Here is a 19,795-nt window from a genome sequence, read left to right as displayed (position 1 = left end):
AATTTCTGTGTTCCATAGATATTCAGGACGCCTACCTCCATGCCAGATATTCCCGGGACATCACCGATTCCTGCGCTTTGCGGTGCTCCAGGAACATTTTCAGTTCGTCGCCCTGCCGTTTGGTCTTGCAACCGCCCCAAGAGTTTTCACGAAGATCATGGCGGAGCTGATGGCCATCTTGAGGGTCAGAGGCCTGGTTCTGTTTCCATACCTCAACGACATCCTCATCAAGGCTCCGTCCTGTTCTCAGGCTCACGAAAGCCTGTCCATCGTTCTTGACACCCTGGCCCGTTTCGGGTGGCTGATCAACCGGAAGAAGTCCTGCCTTATTCCTTCTCAGCGCATCATCTTTCTGGACATGCTCTTCGACACTCGTCAGACCAAAGTCTTTCTTCCCGAAGACAAGAGATCCATCCTTCATCGGGACATACGAATGCTCCAGGGTCCTCGGCCTCCCTCCTTCCGATCGGCCATGAAGGTTCTGGGGAGGATGGTAGCAACATTGGAAGCGATTCCCTTCGCCCAATTTCATTCGCGACTCGAGATTCGAGCCATTTTTCTGTCCCTCCGTCACTGGGAAAGGATTCTCAAGGGCCTACCAATCCGAATCCAGACGGACAACGCCACAGCTGTGGCTTATGTCAACCATCAGGGAGGGACTCGGAGCTCCTTGGCCCTTGCCGAGGTATCCAAGATCCTCCTCTGGGCAGAGGCAACGGTCCCTGTGATATCTGCGGTGCATATCCCCGGCGTGGACAATTGGGCCGCCGACTTCCTCAGCCGCGAGGGTCTCGCGGCAGGAGAATGGTCCTTGCACCAGGAAGTCTTCCATCAGATTTGTCTTCGATGGGGGACTCTGGATGTGGACCTCACGGCGTCTTGTACAAACAGGAAGGTTCCTCAGTTCGTCTCCAGGTCTTGCAATCCTCTTGCAGTGGGCGTCGACGCTCTAGCCATTCCTTGGTCACGGTTCGTGCAGCCCTACCTGTTCCCACCCCTTCCCTTGCTTCCCAAACTGTTGAAAAAGATCAAAGCGGAAGGGGGTGCCGGTCATTTTGATCGCCCCGGATTGGCCCAGGAGAGCTTGGTTTGCGGAGATCGTCAACCTTCTCGCGGACGCCCCCTGGCGCCTTCCAGACAGGCCCGATCTGCTGTCTCAGGGTCCGATCTGCCACCCGAATTCTCGGTCGCTCAGTTTAACGGCGTGGCTGTTGAGGCCGCAGTTCTAAGAGCGTCCGGCCTTTCAGACCGGGTGATTCACACCATGATCCAGGCTTGGAAGCCTTCGTCTTCCAGGATCTACTATCGTACCTGGAAGGCTTACTTCCGTTGGTGCGAGTCCAGCCGCGTTTCATCTATGTCCTTTTCCCTGCCTTCCATCTTGGCCTTCCTTCAGGCAGGACTGGATTCGGGCCTTGCTCTTAGTTCCCTAAAGGGCCAGGTTTCTGCGTTCTCCATCCTTTTTCAGAAGACCTTTATCTTCTCGGTCACAGGTTAAGACCTTCCTTCAAGGAGCAGCTCATGCTGTCCCTCCGTATAGGGCCCCGGTGGATTCATGGGATCTAAATCTGGTACTGGATGTTCTGAGGTTTTCCCCCTTTGAGCCTCTCAGGGAGATTCCCCTGTCAGTTCTATCGTGGAAGGTGGCCTTTCTTGTGGCCATCACTTCTATCCGCCGCGCTTCCGAGTTGGCGGCTCTCTTGCCGACCTACATTCATAGACAAGGTGGTCCTCCAGGCTTCCGCCTTCTTTTCTTCCTAAGGTGGTTTCCACCTTCCACCTCAACGAGGACATCGTTCTACCTTCCTTTTGTCCAGCTCCGACTCATCCTCTGGAGCGATCGTTGAACAAGCTGGACCTCGTCAGGGCAGTGAGGATCTACCTGGATAGAACGTCCGCTTTCTGGAAGACTGATTCTCTTTTCGTCATTCCTGATGGCACGCATAGAGGCCTACCGGCTTCTAAAGCGACTATTGCTCGCTGTATCAGAACGGCAATTCTGGCTGCTTGCCGGGTCAAGAACAGAGTGCCCCCTCCTGGGATAAAGGCTCACTCTACCCGGGCAGTCGGCGCCTCCTGGGTGGTGCACCACAGGGCTTCCGCCCTACAGCTTTGCAAAGCGGCAATCTGGTCTTCCATCCACACGTTCGCCAAATTTTACAAGGTCCATACCTACGCTTCGGCGGACGCCAGCCTAGGCAGAAGGATCTTGCAGGCGGCAGTGGTGAGTCCTCTGACCTGATGGAAGTCTGTTTTTCCCACCCTAGAGACTGCTTTGGGACGTCCCAGTCCTGTGTCCCCCAATGAGAGGCGATAGAGAAAACAGGATTTTTTGGTTGCTTACCGTAAAATCTTTCTCGGAGCCTCGATTGGGGGACACAGCACCCGCCCAATGTTTCTCAGTTTCTGTTGTTTTATCTTCTATGACTGTTCTCACGTTTACAGTTCTCATATTTGTGGTTATGTTTCAACCTTGTTGTTTTTTCTCCTACTGCTTTCTCACTAACTGAAGTGCATAATGCCAGTCGGTGGGGTGTACACTGCAGAGGAGGAGCTAACTTTTTTTGTGCATAGTGTCAGCCTCCTAGTGGCACCCATGGTTCCTGTGTCCCCCAATGGAGGCTCTGAGAAACAGATTTTACAGTAAGCAACCAAAAAATCCTGTTTTTTTTCACTGTTTTGTTTGTTTTTTTTAACTGGCATTTTTGGATTGTATTTTTTTTTTTTTTTTCTTTTAAAATACATTCGGTGATGAAGAAACCAGTGGCTTCACATACAGCTGCTGTAGAAAAGAAAAAGCCTGAAGAACGGTCAGGTCACTTCTTTTAACCACTTTGCGTCTTTGGAAACCCAAAGCAGTAAAAAGATGCTCAAAAACTAAACCCATGGACACCAAGTGTTCATAGCATATGTTTATTCTATTGGCTGTTCAGATAGCGCCTTTTCAGTTGGTTTGCAGTTCGGAATCCACTTTAAAAAAAAAAAAAAAGCCATCTTGTGCACATTCCTTTACTGTAAAGATCCCTCTATGTAGATGTCTAAATCACCAATACGTTTAAATATAAAAGCAGAATTTATATAGTAGGTCATTTTATTATGACACTTTCCCTTTAGGCTGCCGTCACACTATCAGTATTTGGTAATATCAGTATTTGTAAGCCAAAACCAGGAGTGGAACAAATAGAGGAAAAGTATAATATAAACATATTCACCACTTCTGTATTTATCACCCACTCCTGGCTTTGGCTGAGAAATCCTGATGGAAAATACTGACCAAATACTGCTAGTGTGACGGCAGCCTTTAACTGCAATTTACAACATTTGATAATCTATATTGAGCAGATCTGGGCAAAGTGCAGCCCATGGGCCACGTCCGGCACTCTGGCTGTGCCAGTCTGGCCCTCGGACTGAAACGGCACCATGCAGCCGCCCTCCCAGCATCCCGATATCACAGCTGTATATATAGGAAATGTGGGGGCCTCATGCTGTATATGGGGGGGTCTGTGGGGGGGCCTCATGCTGTATATAGGTGGTCTGTGGAGGGCTCATTCTTTATATAGGGGGATGCTTTAGGGGCTTATTCTGTACATAGGGGGCTCATGCTGTATAGGGCTGCTGTGGGGGCTCATGCTGTATATAGAGGGGCTGCTGTGGAGGCTCATGCTGTATATAGGGGGTCTGTGTGGGGCTCATGCTGTATATAGGGGGTCTGTGGGGGGCTCATTCTTTATATAGGGGGATGATTTAGGGTCTTATTCTGTACATAAGGGGCTCGTGCTGTATAGGGCTGCTGTGGGGGCTCATGCTGTATATAGAGGGGCTGCTGTGGAGGCTCATGGTGTATATAGGGGGTCTGTGGGGCTCATGCTGTATATGGGGGTCTGTGGGGGGCCTCATGCTGTATATAGGGGGCTGTGGGGTTTCTCATGCTGTATATAGGGGGCTGCTGTAGGGGCTCATGCTGTTTATAGATATGGGAGGTTTGCATACTTAATTCTGCTTCATATTATGTGATACAATTTGATAATATATTTAATATTGAGCAGAATTATTTTCAGCCTATTGCTTCAGCCCTCCACACCAGTTACGGTCTTTCATGTGGCCCCTCTTGAAAATTAATTGCATCCCATTTCTGTTCCATTTATGTGTGCTGCCTTGTTGGGGCTTACAATACTGATGGGCTTTGTGGAGACATCCATCTATGACAGGCGTCACACCGCTGTAGTGGGTTATGGCCCCAGGTGGGCTCGGCAGACCCTTTTCACTGTCAGGGAGTCCGCCGTGTCCTGCAGAGCTGTGCGTTGCGCGCAGCGCTATTTCTCTCATCCTAACCATCAGAATCTGAGGCTGAATCTTCTAGGAGAGGCAACAACAAAAGTGTGAATGTAGTCCGAGCCTTCTTACAGGTCACGTATCTGACACGGGGTGGAGATAAACCATCGACTGTTTCTAATGGCAGCCAATGCTGTTTTGTTAGCAGCCGTGTCTGTGACTGAAGAAGTCCACACCAGAAATCTTCCATTTTATAAGTGTTGTTTTATTTTCTCATTTACATTTTTAATGTCACTTTGTGCTCCTTCATGTAGAAATAGATACTGCACCAGCGACTGTAATTGCCACGCTGCTTCTTGTTTCACCAGGTTACGGCGTCTTGTGATCCCACAATTTTGAACCATCCGTCTATAAAGAAGTTTTTGGAATCCCCCTCTCGGGCTTCTTCACCTGCAAACCACCGCTCGGATACACCCTCTGCCAATAACTCCGAGACGGACTCTGTCTGCACCCATAGTGAGCTGGATAAAGACAGCACCATTCTATCTAAAGCCACGCATAAAGGGTCTCCTTCAGCCGAGCGCCAGCTTGGGAAGGTACGTATGATCGAGTGCTGTAATCAGGATCGCTCTTATTCTTCACACTGTGACCTAGTGCAATCGTTTCCATATTTCTGTAGGATTCTTCCTCAACGGAAAATATGAACAATAGATCGATCGGGTTTGCAGGATCTGAGGACACTTCTCGACGCTTTGTGAAGAAAACTATTGTGGTGGGAAATGTCTCAAAGTACGTTTTCATTACGATCACTGGTGTCTGTGTGTGCCTACTACAGATTTTATATAATTACTGAACTTGAATTTTGTCAGCTTTAGCAGGCACTTTGGTGTCTGCAGATCGGTGGGGGTCCAGGTACTGAGATCGCCACCGATCGCTCTATGAACCCCCAAATGGAGCACACAGAGCGGGGTATGGATTCAGTACTAAGCTCGGGCTTCTTGGCCTTTGCTTTCTATTGACTATTTCTATTGTATGCTGCTCTATGTGCTCCTGTCTCCTGAGCTGCTCATTATTTCGAGGGTGTATTGAGCCATCAATGGGGATCTCGGGATCTGAACCCCTGCTCATCTGCAGGCAATTAAAATGGGGAAAAAAAACACCATTAAAGGTAAATTGTTCACTTTTGTCTTCACACATTTGGCAAGCACACTAAAAACAAACAAACCTGGATTTAAATATATAATCTATATCTATCATACGCCCTTACCTAAATTTGTATGTAACGCCCGTCCAATTTGCCACAGATATGCCGCTTCCAAATCCAGGCTATGCTCTCGATTCCAGATGTAAGTCTTCCTCTCCTTCACAAACCCACAGGAACCGTATTAACCACATTGTCCCAATAAATCATATGAGTCTTCTCAGAATATATTCTATATAGAGCAAGACTCAAAACCTAACATAAGTAATCATTGTAATATTAATCTCACAACATAATTCTACAAATACTATTCAAAGGTAATGTGCATGATACAAAAACAGAAGGCTTGCTGCACTGCAATCAAATACCAGTGCATACATGATTGATCTGAATAATTGTAAAACCTGTGTATAATGAACAATAGCGGCCTTGCTCATTAGGCAAAAAAAATTGCCCATGTACGGAGGATAGGTTAGATATATAGATGTTGTTGACATATATATTGGATAGATGTCACCTTTGTATTGTCAGGTGACATCAAGCCCAGAGGTTAGTAATGGAGAGTCATCAATAAGACTCCCCCATTACTAACCACAGTCATATTGTAGAAAAACACACACATACACACAGAAAAAAGTACTTTAATTGAAAGAATCACACAGACTCCTTTAGTAAATCTTAATTAAACCATATTTACTGCATCACCCATTCCACCGACACCGTTTTCATCTACAAAAGAGTTAAAATGCAAAAACAAAAAACAATATTCCTCACCTTTCCGTAGAGATAATTCATCTGTCCCACGACGGGTCTAGCTCTGCTACATTTAGATAGCAGGCTGCATGGATTATCTATATCTATCTATCTATCTATCTATCTATCTATCTATCTATCTATCTATCTATCTGTGCTTTGAAGAATATTTCCTTTGAGAACGATGTGTTAATGACTTAAAGAATTGCTCTATGTAAAAGTTCATGTTAAAATCACATTGCAGTCGGCTAGCAATTGCACTGCATTCAGATGTAAATTGTATTGAACTCGCATGACACTTGTGCTTTTTTCTCCTTCGCCTCATTGGGGGACACAGGACCATGGCGTGTTATGCTGCTGCCACAAGGAGGACACTAAAAAAATACACAAAAAAGTTAACTCCTCATCCGCAGTATACACCCTCTGCTGGCTCTCTCGTGAGCTCAGTTCTTGCTTAGTGTCTGTAGGAGGCACTAGGGTCTGATTTCAGACCCCGATTTTCTTATTTATTTATTTGTTTTCATCTTTTTTCCACGGATTGAGCGGGCGACGGGGCCTTTCAAGGTCCCGATCTCCCAAAATCATCAACAGGCAGGAACACGGAGTGTCGCCTCCCCGTACCCCCTCCTGCAGCGTCAGCCTGAGCTCTCATCGGGGCGACAGATTCCTTTAATGGGTCCGCTCTCCCCACACCAACAACGGACTGGAACATGGGGTGTCGCCCCCACATACCCCCTTCCGGAGCCAGGACTTCTGCCGACTTGAGATTGATCCCCCAATGAGGTGAAGGAGAAGCTCCCTCGTGGCTTTTAGGTGGCCCCACTGCACCACCACTGTGAGAAAGCGGTTGGTGTCAGGTATCCACCGTGTCCTCTCCACCTCCCTGTCAAAGGGATGGCGGATTGAGGATGGACGGCGCGATTGATGTTCGCCGTCTGTGGCCCAGCACTCCTGAGTCGGATCGCAGTGAGTACGGCCGTTTAGCAGGAGGGAGGACTCCTTACCTCCTTCCCCGGGGTCCTGCGTTTATGCCCGGGCCCCCGGGGGAGGGGGGGTTCAGCACCCAGCCGTAGGCTGTTCCACGGCCTTTACTACCACCTTGGTATGTTCCCCTGCCTACCTGCCTTCCTGCCTCTTGTATACCTGCTGCGCGGACCTCTTCACAGCTGAAGTTCTCCCCAGTGAGGGCTTCCAGTAACTGCCGCGGCCATTACCTTATCGCGGCCGTTACCGGCGGCCGCTTCCACAGCCGCTAATTTAGTCTCCGGCTTCTGGCTATGTTAGGCCATCGACGCCCATGATCCCGGCCAGCTCCACGCCCCTTGCCCTGCATTTTTTCATGGCCCCCTCCCTGCCTTTTACACTGGGGGATACCGCCCACTGTTTCTGGCGCTTCTCGCACTCCACGAGAAGCGCCAAATCTCTCATCGGACATTATCTCCTGACACACAGGAAGATTGTGGGGGACGCCATCACTGCTACAGATCGGCGCACAGGCACGTCTCTGGGAGCTCGCAGGACCTGGGTAAGATAGCCACACACCACTGCAGGTGCACGCTACTTAACCCCTTCGCTGCAGGCATTCACCCTCCGCTGCAACATTCATCCTCCATGGCAGTCATTGACCCCTCCGGTGCAGGTTCACATCCATACATCCCTGCGAGCTTTTATCAGCCTTTTGTAGTATGTCTCAATCAAAGACTAATAAAAAGGCAGATAAGACGCACACGGTGATCTATGCCTCATGTACCTCATGCAATGTTTCCTTACCGCGGAAACATCTTAAACCTCTCTGCACGGACTGTGAGGCTTCAGGCTCTCAGGAGACCCCCACTACTGTAAAACACAGCGGTGCCAGCCCCCCTGAGTGGGTTTCCTCTTTGACACAGTCCATGGCTTCTCTCGCCAAGGCCTTAGAATCCTTTTGCGATTCCTCCTCAAGCCAGGGCATCGCTTTACCCCCTGTAGAGGGTTCCTCAGCCGCACACGACTCGTTGTCAGGTCGGGGCTGGACGGCTACGCAGGGTACACATTCCTCTAGAAAACGTTCCCGTGACACTTTCCCACGGAACTCCAATGCCTCTTTATCCCCTAGCTCTGTGTCTCATTCCCCTTCACCAGGGGTTTACAGTGAGCACGACTCAGAATACGAATCCGATGTGGCCCCATACCCGGATTCTCCTGAGTTCCAGGAGTCTGTTGATTCCCTCATTGAGGCGGTTAATCACACGCTGAAAATAGACGAAGAAGCCGGTGCTAATCAGGATCACACAGTGTCCTTCAAACGAACAAAACGGCCTCACAAGTTTCTTGCCAATTATCCTGAGTTTACGGACATTAAGAGGCATTGAAGTCGACCAGATAAGCGAATCACGGGTCTAAAGCCCCTAGAAGCACGGTACCCTTTCACACCGACTCTGAGGCAGGAATGGACTGAGTCCCCTGCAGTGGATTCACCTATATTGAGACTCGCTTCAAAGACTCTGTCTTTGGCGGCAGATCTTCCATTAAAAATTCCACTGATCGTCAGATTGACAACCTGGCCAGGTCGGTCTTTGAGGCTGCTGGAGCAACTTTATTCCCTTCATTCGCCACTACTTGGGTAGCTAGAGCTATGGTAGCCTGGACCGAGGCCATAGTGAAATCCAATAGAGACAATAGCTTGCCTCCCGATGTGTCCAATCTTGCCTACCAGATTGCTCGAGCAGTCGATTACGTAGTTCATGCCTCCCTAGATGCAGCTAATTGTGCCGCGCTTGCGGCCGCAAACGCTGTGACCATCAGGAACGCATTGTGGCTTCGTGAATGGTGGGCAGACTCCGCTTTTAAAAAATCCTTGACTTCCCTGCTGTACCAGCACGGGCGCCTGTTCGGAGATAAACTCGATCAGATTATCTCAGACACTACCGGTGGAAAAAGCAAATTCCTCCCTCAGCGTTGGCCCATTCGCCACTTTCGGAACCAATCGCAGATTCGCTTCCGACCCTTTCGCGGTACCACAGGCTGGTCATCCTCAGCCGCTCCCGCTACCTCGTCTCGCCCCCCACGCAGAGGCAGGGGGTCGCAACATTCCTTCAGACCTTCTAATTCCTGGAGAAACAGATCTCCCCGATCCAGGCCCAAAAGTGCCCCTTCCCGAAAAATTCTCTTCTCAATGACTTCTGGCCGTGTCTGGAGGACACAGGCAGGGTAGGCAGCCGTCTACTTTTGTTTCGCCAAGTATGGTTATCGGTCATTCACGACTAGTGGGTCAGAGATCTCGTGTCTTCCGGATACAGAATCGATTTCATTTCCCCCATTCCGACGCGTTTCTTCCAGTCTCGTCTTCCAAAGTCAAAGGCGCATGCAGTCCCCTTTTACCAGGCCCTACAAGCCCTTCGCAACAGCGCAGTCATCGTTCCGGTTCCTCCCACAGAAAGGTTCAAGGGCTTCTACTCGAACCTGTTCGTGGGCCCCAAGAAAGACGGAACCATGCGTCCCATTTTGGACTCGAAGTTGTTCAACAGAATCCTCTCAGTGCGCCATTTCAGGATGGAATCCCTACACTCTGTCATCGCTTCTTTGGAAAAAGGGGAATACCTGGTGTCAATCGACTTCAAAGACGCATATCTTCACATCCCAATCTTCGAAAGCCATCATCAAAGATTCCTACGCTTTGCGGCCGGAGACTATCATTTTCAATTTACTGCGTTGCCCTTCGGGCTCGCCACTGCCACGAGGGTATTCACAAAAGTAATGGCAGCCGTCAAGTCTATTCTACACTCCCGGGGCGTCGTGATTCTTCCATGTCTGGACGATCTTCTCGTCAAAGGTCTGTCTTATCGGGCTTGCGAAGAGAGCGTCACTGTCACCATCGACACTCTGTTTCCTCTAGGATAGCTGATGAACATGGAGAAATCGTCTCCAGTTTCATCCCAGCGAGTCCCCTTTTTGGGAGGCACGCGCAGCAGAAGAGCGATGACCGAGGTTTCACACATTCTACAATTGGCCGAGGCAAATCAATCGCTCATCTCCGCAGTTCATATTCCGGGGGTAGAGAATTGGGCGGCGGACTTTCTCATCCGCCAGGGCATAGCCTCAGGAGAGTGGTTTCTTCACCCGGAAGTCTTTCAGGAGATTTGCCAGCGTTGGGGCACTCCAGATGTGGACCTCATGGCCTCCAGGCTGAACACCAAGTCATTTGTAGCCCAATCCCGCGATCCGCTAGCCCTCGGCTCAGATGCCCTAGTACTGCCATGGAGCCAATTTTGTCTCCCTTACATATTTCCGCCTCTTCTGCTGATCCCAAGGGTCATCCGAAAAATCAAAGTGGAAGGCGTTCCGGTGATCCTTGTCGCTCCGGACTGGCCACGCCGAGCTTGGTACTACGCGGAGCTAATGTTCCCTGGAGGTTACCAGATCGTCCGGACCTTCTCTCCCAGGGGCCCATTTGCCACCAGAACTTGAGAGTTCGGAGTTTAACGGCCTGGACATTGAATCCTGGATCCTAACCCAGGCAGGGTACTCCCGTCAAGTGGCATCTACCATGATCAACGCTATGAAGCCTGTTTCCATGCGTATTTACCATCGCGTTTGGAAGACTTTTTTTTCTCATGGTGTAAAGATAAGGGTCTTTTCCCGTTGGTGTTTTCCATCCCCTCCATTCTGGAATTTCTCCAAGGGGTCTGGATTCAGGCCTAGCGCTGGCCTCTCTCAAGAGCCAGATCTCAGCCCTTTCTGTCCTTTTCCAGCATCGGATAGCTTCCAAGCCTCAGGTTAAGACCTCCATGCAGGGAGTTTCACATCTTGTCCCTCCGTACAAGATGCCTTTAGAACCTTAACTTGCTCCTCAGTGCTTTACAAGAGACTCCCTTCGAGCCATTACAGGATGTCTGTCTCTCTCTCTCTCTCTCTCTCTCTCTCTCTCTCTCTCTCTCTCTCTATGGACAGTTGCCTTTCTGGTGGCAATAACATCCATCAGACGGGTCTCGTAACTGGCAGCTTTGTCGTGCAAACCTCCCATTTTTTATTTTCCACCAGGACAAGGTGGTGCTCAGGACGTCCCCGTCCTTCTTACCTTAAGTCGTCTTAACTTTTCATCTGCATGAAGACATTGTCCTGCCCTCATTCTGTCCGGTTCCAGTCCATCGTACTGAGAAAGCTTTTTACACTCTGGACTTGGTGAGGGCTCTCAGAAAGTACATTTCCAGAACGGCATCTTTTCGCAAAGCCGATGCCCTTTTTGTGCTTCCGGATGGTCATAGAAAGGGTTTGCCTGCCTCGAAGGCCACGATAGCCAGATGGCTTCGTTCAGCGATCGAATAAGCTTACCGTGTCAAAGGCCAGCCTATCCCCGCAGAGATTAAGGCACACTCCACTCGGTCAGTGGGGGCCTCCTGGGCTATTCGGCACCAGGCATCTGCACAGCAAGTGTGTAAGGCTGCGACTTGGTCCAGTCTTCACACGTTCGCTAAACATTACAACATTCATGTCCAAGCCTCTTCAGATGCGGCCCTCGGCAGACAGATTTTGCAATTGGCAATTTCGCATCTGTAGGCTTCATTTAATCACTTAATTCGTTAAGCTTTGGGTGCGTGAGGTTCCACCTGTTGTGACGTTTTTCCCACCCAGGGACTGCTTTAGGACGTCCCATGGTCCTGTGTCCCCCAATGAGGCAAAGGAGAAACAGGGATTTTTGTTACTCAACGTAAAATCCTTTCCTCCGAGCCAATCATTGGGGGACACAACACCCACCCTGTTAGCCCGTTGGTTTTGACATATTGCAACTCTGTTTGTGAGCTCCTACTGCTTTGGCTCTGGTTCATGAGAGAGCCAGCAGAGGGTGTATACTGCGGATGAGGAGTTAACTTTTTTGTGTATTTGCTTAGTGTCCTCCTAGTGGCAGCAGCATAACACCATGGTCCTGTGTCCCCCAATGATTGGCTCTGAGAAAAGGATTTTATGGTGAGTGAAAAACAGGGATTTTTGTGTAGTCCTGATATCGGAACTTTTTTACACACTTATTGGGTATGAGCCCTTAAATTGAATCTGTTAGCAGGTTTTTGCTGTGTAATCTGAGGACATGGGTACAGGCTGTGACACAGATTTCAGTGATGTGTCACTTATTAAGCTGTGTGCTGTTGTTTCCATATAATGAATGTTTAATCACCAGGATATTTATTACTTCCCAGACTGATACTCACGTGAGCACTGGTCCGACCATGCCACCTACTCTGATAAGCAGCTTACTGTCAATAGACAATGTACATATAGAGGCTGGTGTGCCTGGGGGCTGCTTTCTCAGCTCTGCTTCATGCTAAAAACTTTTGATGGTCACAACTGCTGACCCCAGTGACCTGCAATCACGGTCTTTTTTCTTAAGTTATTCTGCTAGTAGATGAGGTAGCAAAACGTGCTGGCATATTCCATTTAAAGAGAATCTGTCACAGGTTTTTGCTATGTAATCTGAAGACAACAGGAGATAGAGGCTGAAAAATAGAATTCAGGGAGGTGTCACTTGTCAAAGTACATGTTGTTGTTTACTAACTATGAAGGATTTATCACTAAGTGATTAATATTGCTGGACTACACTAGTCCGGCAACGCCCCCTTCCTGTGATAAGCACCTCCCTGTCTATAGACATTGTATATTCAGAGACTGATGAGGGCCGGGGCAGCTTTCACCGCTCTGTTTCATGCTAAATCTAAAAGCTCTGATTTAGTTTGAACAGCCGTTTCTAGTAACCGAAGTGATACATCTTTGGATTCAGTTTATGAATTGGAGAAATGTGAGGATAGGCGGCGGGAATGGGAGGATATGAGGGAGGCTGGTGAGTGGGAAGGGAGCAGTCGGTTTATAACCGCGGGGCAGCGGTAGAATTTTTATTTTAGGTCTTTTGTTGAAAGTAGGGATTGGAAGTTGGGAGAATCTTTAAAGAGAATCCAGGGTCACCAAGGATGGGCAAATTCGGTATAATTTTATAGCTAATTTCTGGTCTTTAATGAGATAGCAAACTAAGTTCTAAATTGCAGCAAGTGTCCTTGGCCGGTAGCAGGATTGCTGTTGCATATGGACTTTGTAGGGCGTAATAGTTTTCCTAATTTTGTTGCCCTTTAACCATAATGGAGAGCCACTGAAAAGAGTAACTCCGTCTTTTGGGATATAACCTGGTGAGTGGTATTGGTTTTATGCCCCTTCCTGATTGTTCAAGTACTGATTTTCTAATGTTGCATTTCAACTTTAAAAAATAAATATACTGCAGCGGATTGGAGGTTATAATTAATGTACAAGCCACATGGTGATTGTCACGGGTTCCTTCTCCAGTATCACACAATCAACAGAGCGAGAGATGAGTGAAAAGATCCAAGAACCTTTATTTATGTAAAAATACAAAAGGTCCATATATACGATCCACCACACTGAGATACACTAGTCCAGAACACGAATGCAGTTCAGTAACAGGATAAAAGTCCAACAATCCAGCAGAGGATAGCATAGTCCATATACTCTTCTTTCTCTCTGATATGCTCTTCACATCATGGTTCCACACAGAATCTGATCTCTGTCTCACCTCCCTGATGTTTACAAGTCCCTCTCCTCATTCACAGGTTAGGGGGGTTGGTAGTAGGGGCTCATTGTTTCAACAAGCTAGGTCAACCTGTCATTAGCATATTAGCAAACAACATTATTCACTGACCCTGTGGAGAGATAACAATACAGAACTGTGGGGAGAATATCAGATGGCAAATAACAACTCATCCTACAAGAGAACACCATGAAAATAAGTAAAATATAAATATACACAAAAATGATACCCACATAGCATATCACACTATCACAGTGATTAAAATGAATTTAATTTGTAAAATCTGAAAATATACACTGAAATCTGATAAAAGTATATATTAATAGTACACAGTGATTGTACTTGGATTATGCAAATCCTCGTTATCTTAATCTTTTTCTTTTAAGGTATATTCCTCCAGACAAGCGAGAAGAAAATGATCAGTCTACTCACAAGTGGATGATTTATGTGAGGGGCTCTAGGAAGGAACCCAGCATTGATCATTTTGTGAAGAAGGTTTGGTTCTTTCTGCACCCAAGCTACAAACCCAATGACCTTGTGGAAGTCAAGTGAGTTTTAGGACAAACATTTCTTGAAACTTCAACTCTTTAAAATTCAATAAGAAATTACACCATTATTTTTTTTATAGCAGTCATTTAAAGATATTTGCGTTGAGCTGACTAGCCACCAGGCCAGTCTCCCTATTATCCTCTTGTAAATGTGCTTGAATGTGTGACATTTTGTTTAGAATCTAGCCTAGAACCTTTATACTACTGGATGAATAACTACATGTTGATCATTTTGGAAGATCTTCAAAAAGTACTTGTGAGTACTTTCTTATTAAGTCCACTGTACACATTAAGGGTATGTGTACACGTTGCAGATTCATGTTTTGCCTGCGGATTTTTCAGAATTTGTGCGGAAAAATCCGCAGGCAACACGCCCTGCGTTTTTACCTGCGGCTTTATCTCGGTTTTTGTGCGGTTTTTACATGCGTTTTTACACCTGCGGATTCCAATTATGGAGCAGGTGTAAAACTCTGCGGAAAATAAACCTCAGCGTTTCCGCGCTGTATTTTCCGCAGCATGTGCACTGACGATGTGGGTTTTCCCATAGGTTTACATGGTACTGTACAATGCATGGAAAACTGCTGCAGATCCGCAGAGCCAAATCCGCAACGTGTGCACATAGCCTTCAGAAATCGGTTGAGCTCGCCAATATTGACTGTTGACGGGCTTCAGCCAGCCTAATGTGTATGGGACCTTTGGCAGATGACGTCGAGGGAAATAATGATTCGGCATGTCCGATTTCAGACATCCAATCCTTTTGTTCTTGATGAGATAAGTCGCCATCAGAGGAGTCTGGCTGCTGCTTTCTTACGGAGAATGCAGGAGAGAGAAGAGCGAGCGCTCCTGTGTATGGGTTAGCTCTATGATAATTCAGCTGATAGCTATCTAAAGTGTATGGGGGATTTTCTCCATTTTATGCCTCTATACTATTGATTTTGCTATATATAACTTTTTTTGTCTTTAGGGAGCCCCCTTTCCACTTGACACGCAGAGGATGGGGTGAATTTCCTGTAAGAGTCCAGATACATTTCAAAGACAACCAAAATAAGAGGATCGATATCATTCACAACCTGAAGGTATTTGGGTTTAGTCTGTTTGGTGGTTTCCTAAACAGTTGCCAGTGACGTGTGTACTGCATGGTACATATTTTGGGATCCAGTTGTATAAATAATGGTGTATACATCATCTATGCAGTGTCAGACGTACCACTGGTGCAGCAGGTTCAACCTGTGGGGGAAGAGAGCCCAGACAGGACCTGATCTATACCTTGACGCTGTATTCTCTGCGTTGTATTGCTTTTGAGATCAGATAAGGCTTCATCTCCCAATGTAGACCCCTTGCCTCAGAGTCTCAGGGGAAGGGTCCCCGTCAGTCTACATCACTGACTGGGATCAGTAGACTTATTGATAATTAATTATAGCTGATCTTTGCAGGACCCAATCACAGGACCTGTAATATGGAAGGCAGAAACACGAACAGTGAGCCACAGCCTGTACTGTTATGTAGAATAGAATTTCTTCTGCCTGAAATGTTACATTTTGTATTGGTATATACAGATACATCTCTATGTACCAGTACATTATGGTTTAAAGAAAAAAAAAAATCCTGCAAAGTCTGAACATATCGTTTCCATGTAATTGTAACTACTCCTTCAATACAGTCAACACTTTATTCATTGTGATCGGTAATTTATATAAATAAAAATGGCATTTTTTTTCTAAATTTAACTTATAATGGTAGTCAATATAAATATAAAATAATATTATGTGTTGCAAAATGGAGTCTTAACAAACCACAGCAGTCAAAGAACAAGAACACAGTGATATTTACAGACGGAAGGTAAAAGAAAAAGAATGCATGTGGACGTCTCAAGAACAGCACTCAAGTTTCCATCAGTAAAAGGATTCATTTGAAAACTTTGCAGCATTTTCTGTGTGCCTAATACGAGTAATCATGACTGTATACATAGATGAGGTGTGACAGAGGGGGCCACAGGCACAAGACACAGACACATTGTTCAAGACACATGTAGAAAGCTGAGCAAGTCTGAACCTAATATCTCTACAACGTCAGATATCAAACATTCTATTCAATACTTTTTCCATTTACTTGCCTGCACAGGGGTGGGGAGAGGGTTAAATCTCGATTGATTTGGGAAGAGAGGAAGTGAAAAGTAAGATTAAACTTTCACATGGCCCCGAAACTTAATCAGATTGTAATAAAACCATCTTGTTCTTCCCTGGTGCACGTTCAATATATTTCACTTTTTATATATTTTTTTTTTTTTTTTTTTTAGTTGGACAGAACGTACACCGGCTTACAGACACTGGGCGCTGAAACGGTACGGTTTACTTTGTCTTTCTGAGCTTTGTAGTTCTCGGACCCGTGTGTACTTTTATGGGGTGGTTCCTTATTATGGTGCTCGTAAGTAAGTGAGTAAATGCTAGCTATGTTTTCCACTGGAATTTGAGTAGACATCATTTCTCCTACGTATCATTGGGGGACACAGGACGAATGGGTGTTATGCTGCTGCCACCAGGAGGACACTAAGTTAAACACACACAAAAGATTAACTCCTCCCCTGCAGTATACACCCACAGGCTGGACAATCCAGAGCCAGTTCTTACTTAGTGTCTCAGGAGGCACTTGGGTCCTCAGGACCCCACCAATTTTTAGTTTTTGATTTAACGGAAAGAAGGGAGCGACAGGCAAATTTTTAGCTCTGATCTCTCCCGCACCAACAACGGGCAAGTACACGGAGCGTTCCTCCTGTATCCTTTCCCGCAACGATGGATGCCAGCCCTGGCTCACCTTTCAGTGTGGCGACGGTTCCCTAGCGTCCCGATCTCCTTCCATCCTTCTCAGGCGACCATGGGGACTAATCATCCACCTAAGTCTCCTGGAGCCAGGGCACAGCCGGACAAATTGACAGGGCGTCCGCGCAGCCGCCCACTGCACCACCACTGAGATAGTGGCTGATACATGGCGGCAGTAGCTCTCCACCCTCTCCCTATCATGGTGAAGGTGGATGGAGCATCGGTCCCATCGCACAAGGTAAGTGCGGGGACCGACCAGCTGGCAGCAGGGGGCCCCCCTTACTCTCTTCTGCATGCGGCCCTGCAGCCGCGGGACAATGTGCGGCTCTGCAGCCGCGGGGCAGCGTGCGGCTCTGCAGCCGCGGGGCAACGTGCGGTTCTGCAGCCGCGGGGCAGCGGGTGGCTCTGCAGCCGCGGGGCAGCGTGCGGCTCTATAGCCGCTGGGCAGCGTTTCCTTTCTGAGAGGGCTCGGCGGCTCCCAGGCCTGGGTCGGACTACAGCGCCCGCCCACAAGCATGCCGCCGCCCGCCCACGACACGCCCCCTCCCTGGGCGCTTCTCGCTCCCGAGAAGCGCCCTTCTCACTTCTCGGCGGCCATCTTGGACCAGGAAGTGCACTGGCGGCTCTGCAGCACCGCAGCGCTCAGGACAGGAGGAAAGCTTCAGGATCTCCCTGCCAAGCCACCGCGGATCCTAGGTGAGACGCACCCAATAGGATTGCCTCTCTCCCCTGCCAGTACGCTCACTCCACAGCAAATATGTCACAGTCTAGGCAAAAACGGACTGGAAAGACCCACTCTGTTATTTTTGCTGTGTGCACCTCCTGCAAGATTTCTCTGCCCCGAGGTCACACCACCCCGCTGTGCTCTGCCTGTGAAATGCCCGCGGCACAGGATAATCCGGCCTCTGACCCGGAATGTACTGAACCTAGTACCCCCGCATGGGCGTCCTCCCTTGCTCGATCTGTGGCATCCTTGGAAAGGACGATACAGTCCCTCCGTGAGCCGTCCCTTACCCAGGGTACTTCCAAGGATGATGTAACGCGGTCTAAGAACCCCTCACGGCCCAGAGGTCGTTCCGTTTCCAGAAGCCCTCACTCATATAGAAAGAGGTCCAGGGTAATATCTCCGGTCCGTGATCAGCCTTCTGGTTCAGAGAGCGAAGTCTCTCGTCACTCATCCCCAGATCATAGCAGGGAATCTTTTCTGGACGACGCTTCCAGCGTGTCCTGTTCCCCAGAGTACCGTCATGACCAAGAGACCCTTGATTCTCTCATAGACTCTGTAAGTCAGACTCTACAGTTAGAGGAGGAAGCCCCGTCTAAGGCGGCTCATCCCGTGTCATTTGGGCGGACTACAAAGGCTCATAGGTTTTTCCCCACGCATCCTCAATTCAAGGACATTGTCGATCTCCATAGAGTCCGTCCGGATAAACGCTTCTCAGGTCAGAAGGCTATGCAATTGAAGTATCCGTTTGCTCAGGACCTTGCTAAGGAGTGGTCTCAGTCACCCTCCGTGGACCCGCCAGTGTCGCGGCTAGCCACAAAGGCGGTTCTATCTTCCTCCGAGGGCGCGTCCATCAAGCATCCCACGGATAGACAAATTGATCAGATGGCTCGCTCGGCTTTTGAAGCTTCCTCGGCTTCTCTCTTTCCTTCTTTTGCCACCACATGGGTTGCAAAAGCCATGTCCCATTGGGCCGAGTCTTTAGCCTCTACTGCACTTCATGCCGACTTACCCCCTGAGGTTTCTCACCTGGCCACTCAGATTGCCAGAGCGGGGGACTTTGTAGTTTCCGCATCCTTAGACGCGGCCAACTGTGCCTCACAGGCAGCGGCCAATGCTGTCACGGTCCGCAGATCCCTTTGGCTCAGGGACTGGAAAGCGGACTCAGGATCCAAAAAATCTCTCACGTCCCTTCCATACCAGGGTGAACGTCTGTTTGGGGACAAACTAGATAAAATGATCGCAGACTCCACAGGGGGAAAGAGCAAATTCCTTCCCCAGCAACGGACCTTTCGTCCCTTTCGCAACCAACAGGGCCGAGGCCGATATTTCCGTTTCGGTTCCAACTGGTCCAATCCTTCCTCCGCGCCACCTGGCGTCGGGAGAGGTCAGCGCAAGGACAGAACCTCCCAGCCATCTTACAAACCTTCTCCCTCTTGGAGAGGCAGACCCAGACAACAGGGGTCCAGGGGGTCCAGATCTAACAGGTCTCCTCCTCAATGACTCTTGGCAGACGCCAAAGGACACCGACAGAGTTGGCGGCCGCCTACTCTTCTTTCGGGACGCGTGGCTCTCGGTAGTTCCCGACCGATGGGTCCGCGATCTGGTATCCGTCGGTTACAAGATAGAGTTTGTCTCTCTTCCCCCATCTCGTTTCTTTCAGTCCCCTCCTCCCAGAGCAAGGGTCCGTCAGTATTTCCAGGCCATAAAATCGCTATGGGACGACGGGGTCATCATCCCGGTACCTCAGGACGAAAGGTACCAAGGTTTTTATTCCAATCTTTTCATTGTACCAAAGAAGGACGGCTCCGTACGTCCGATATTGGACCTCAAACTCCTCAACAGGTACGTCCGTGTGCGTCAATTCCGAATGGAGTCCCTCCGCTCGGTAATTGCCTCTCTGGAAGAGGGCGAGTT

At 48.4% G+C, this 19,795-nt stretch overlaps 1 protein-coding gene across 3 annotated transcripts in view; it reads left to right on the top strand.

Moving 5' to 3' along the window:
- The window catches only part of YEATS2 (YEATS domain containing 2), a 122,857-nt gene that overhangs the window by 20,216 nt on the left and 82,846 nt on the right, over positions 1-19,795 (top strand). For all 3 annotated transcript variants that reach the window (XM_077291083.1, XM_077291085.1, XM_077291084.1), the window contains exons 5-9: positions 4,641-4,868; positions 4,952-5,061; positions 14,177-14,338; positions 15,303-15,414; positions 16,635-16,679. In XM_077291083.1, the coding sequence (XP_077147198.1) occupies positions 4,641-4,868; positions 4,952-5,061; positions 14,177-14,338; positions 15,303-15,414; positions 16,635-16,679 (657 nt within the window). The remainder of the gene's footprint in view (positions 1-4,640; positions 4,869-4,951; positions 5,062-14,176; positions 14,339-15,302; positions 15,415-16,634; positions 16,680-19,795) is intronic.

This window comes from Ranitomeya variabilis, chromosome 2 (genome assembly GCF_051348905.1).
Source record: "Ranitomeya variabilis isolate aRanVar5 chromosome 2, aRanVar5.hap1, whole genome shotgun sequence".
Classification (NCBI taxonomy): Eukaryota; Metazoa; Chordata; class Amphibia; order Anura; family Dendrobatidae; genus Ranitomeya; species Ranitomeya variabilis.
This window is presented reverse-complemented; position numbering and strand designations above follow the sequence as displayed.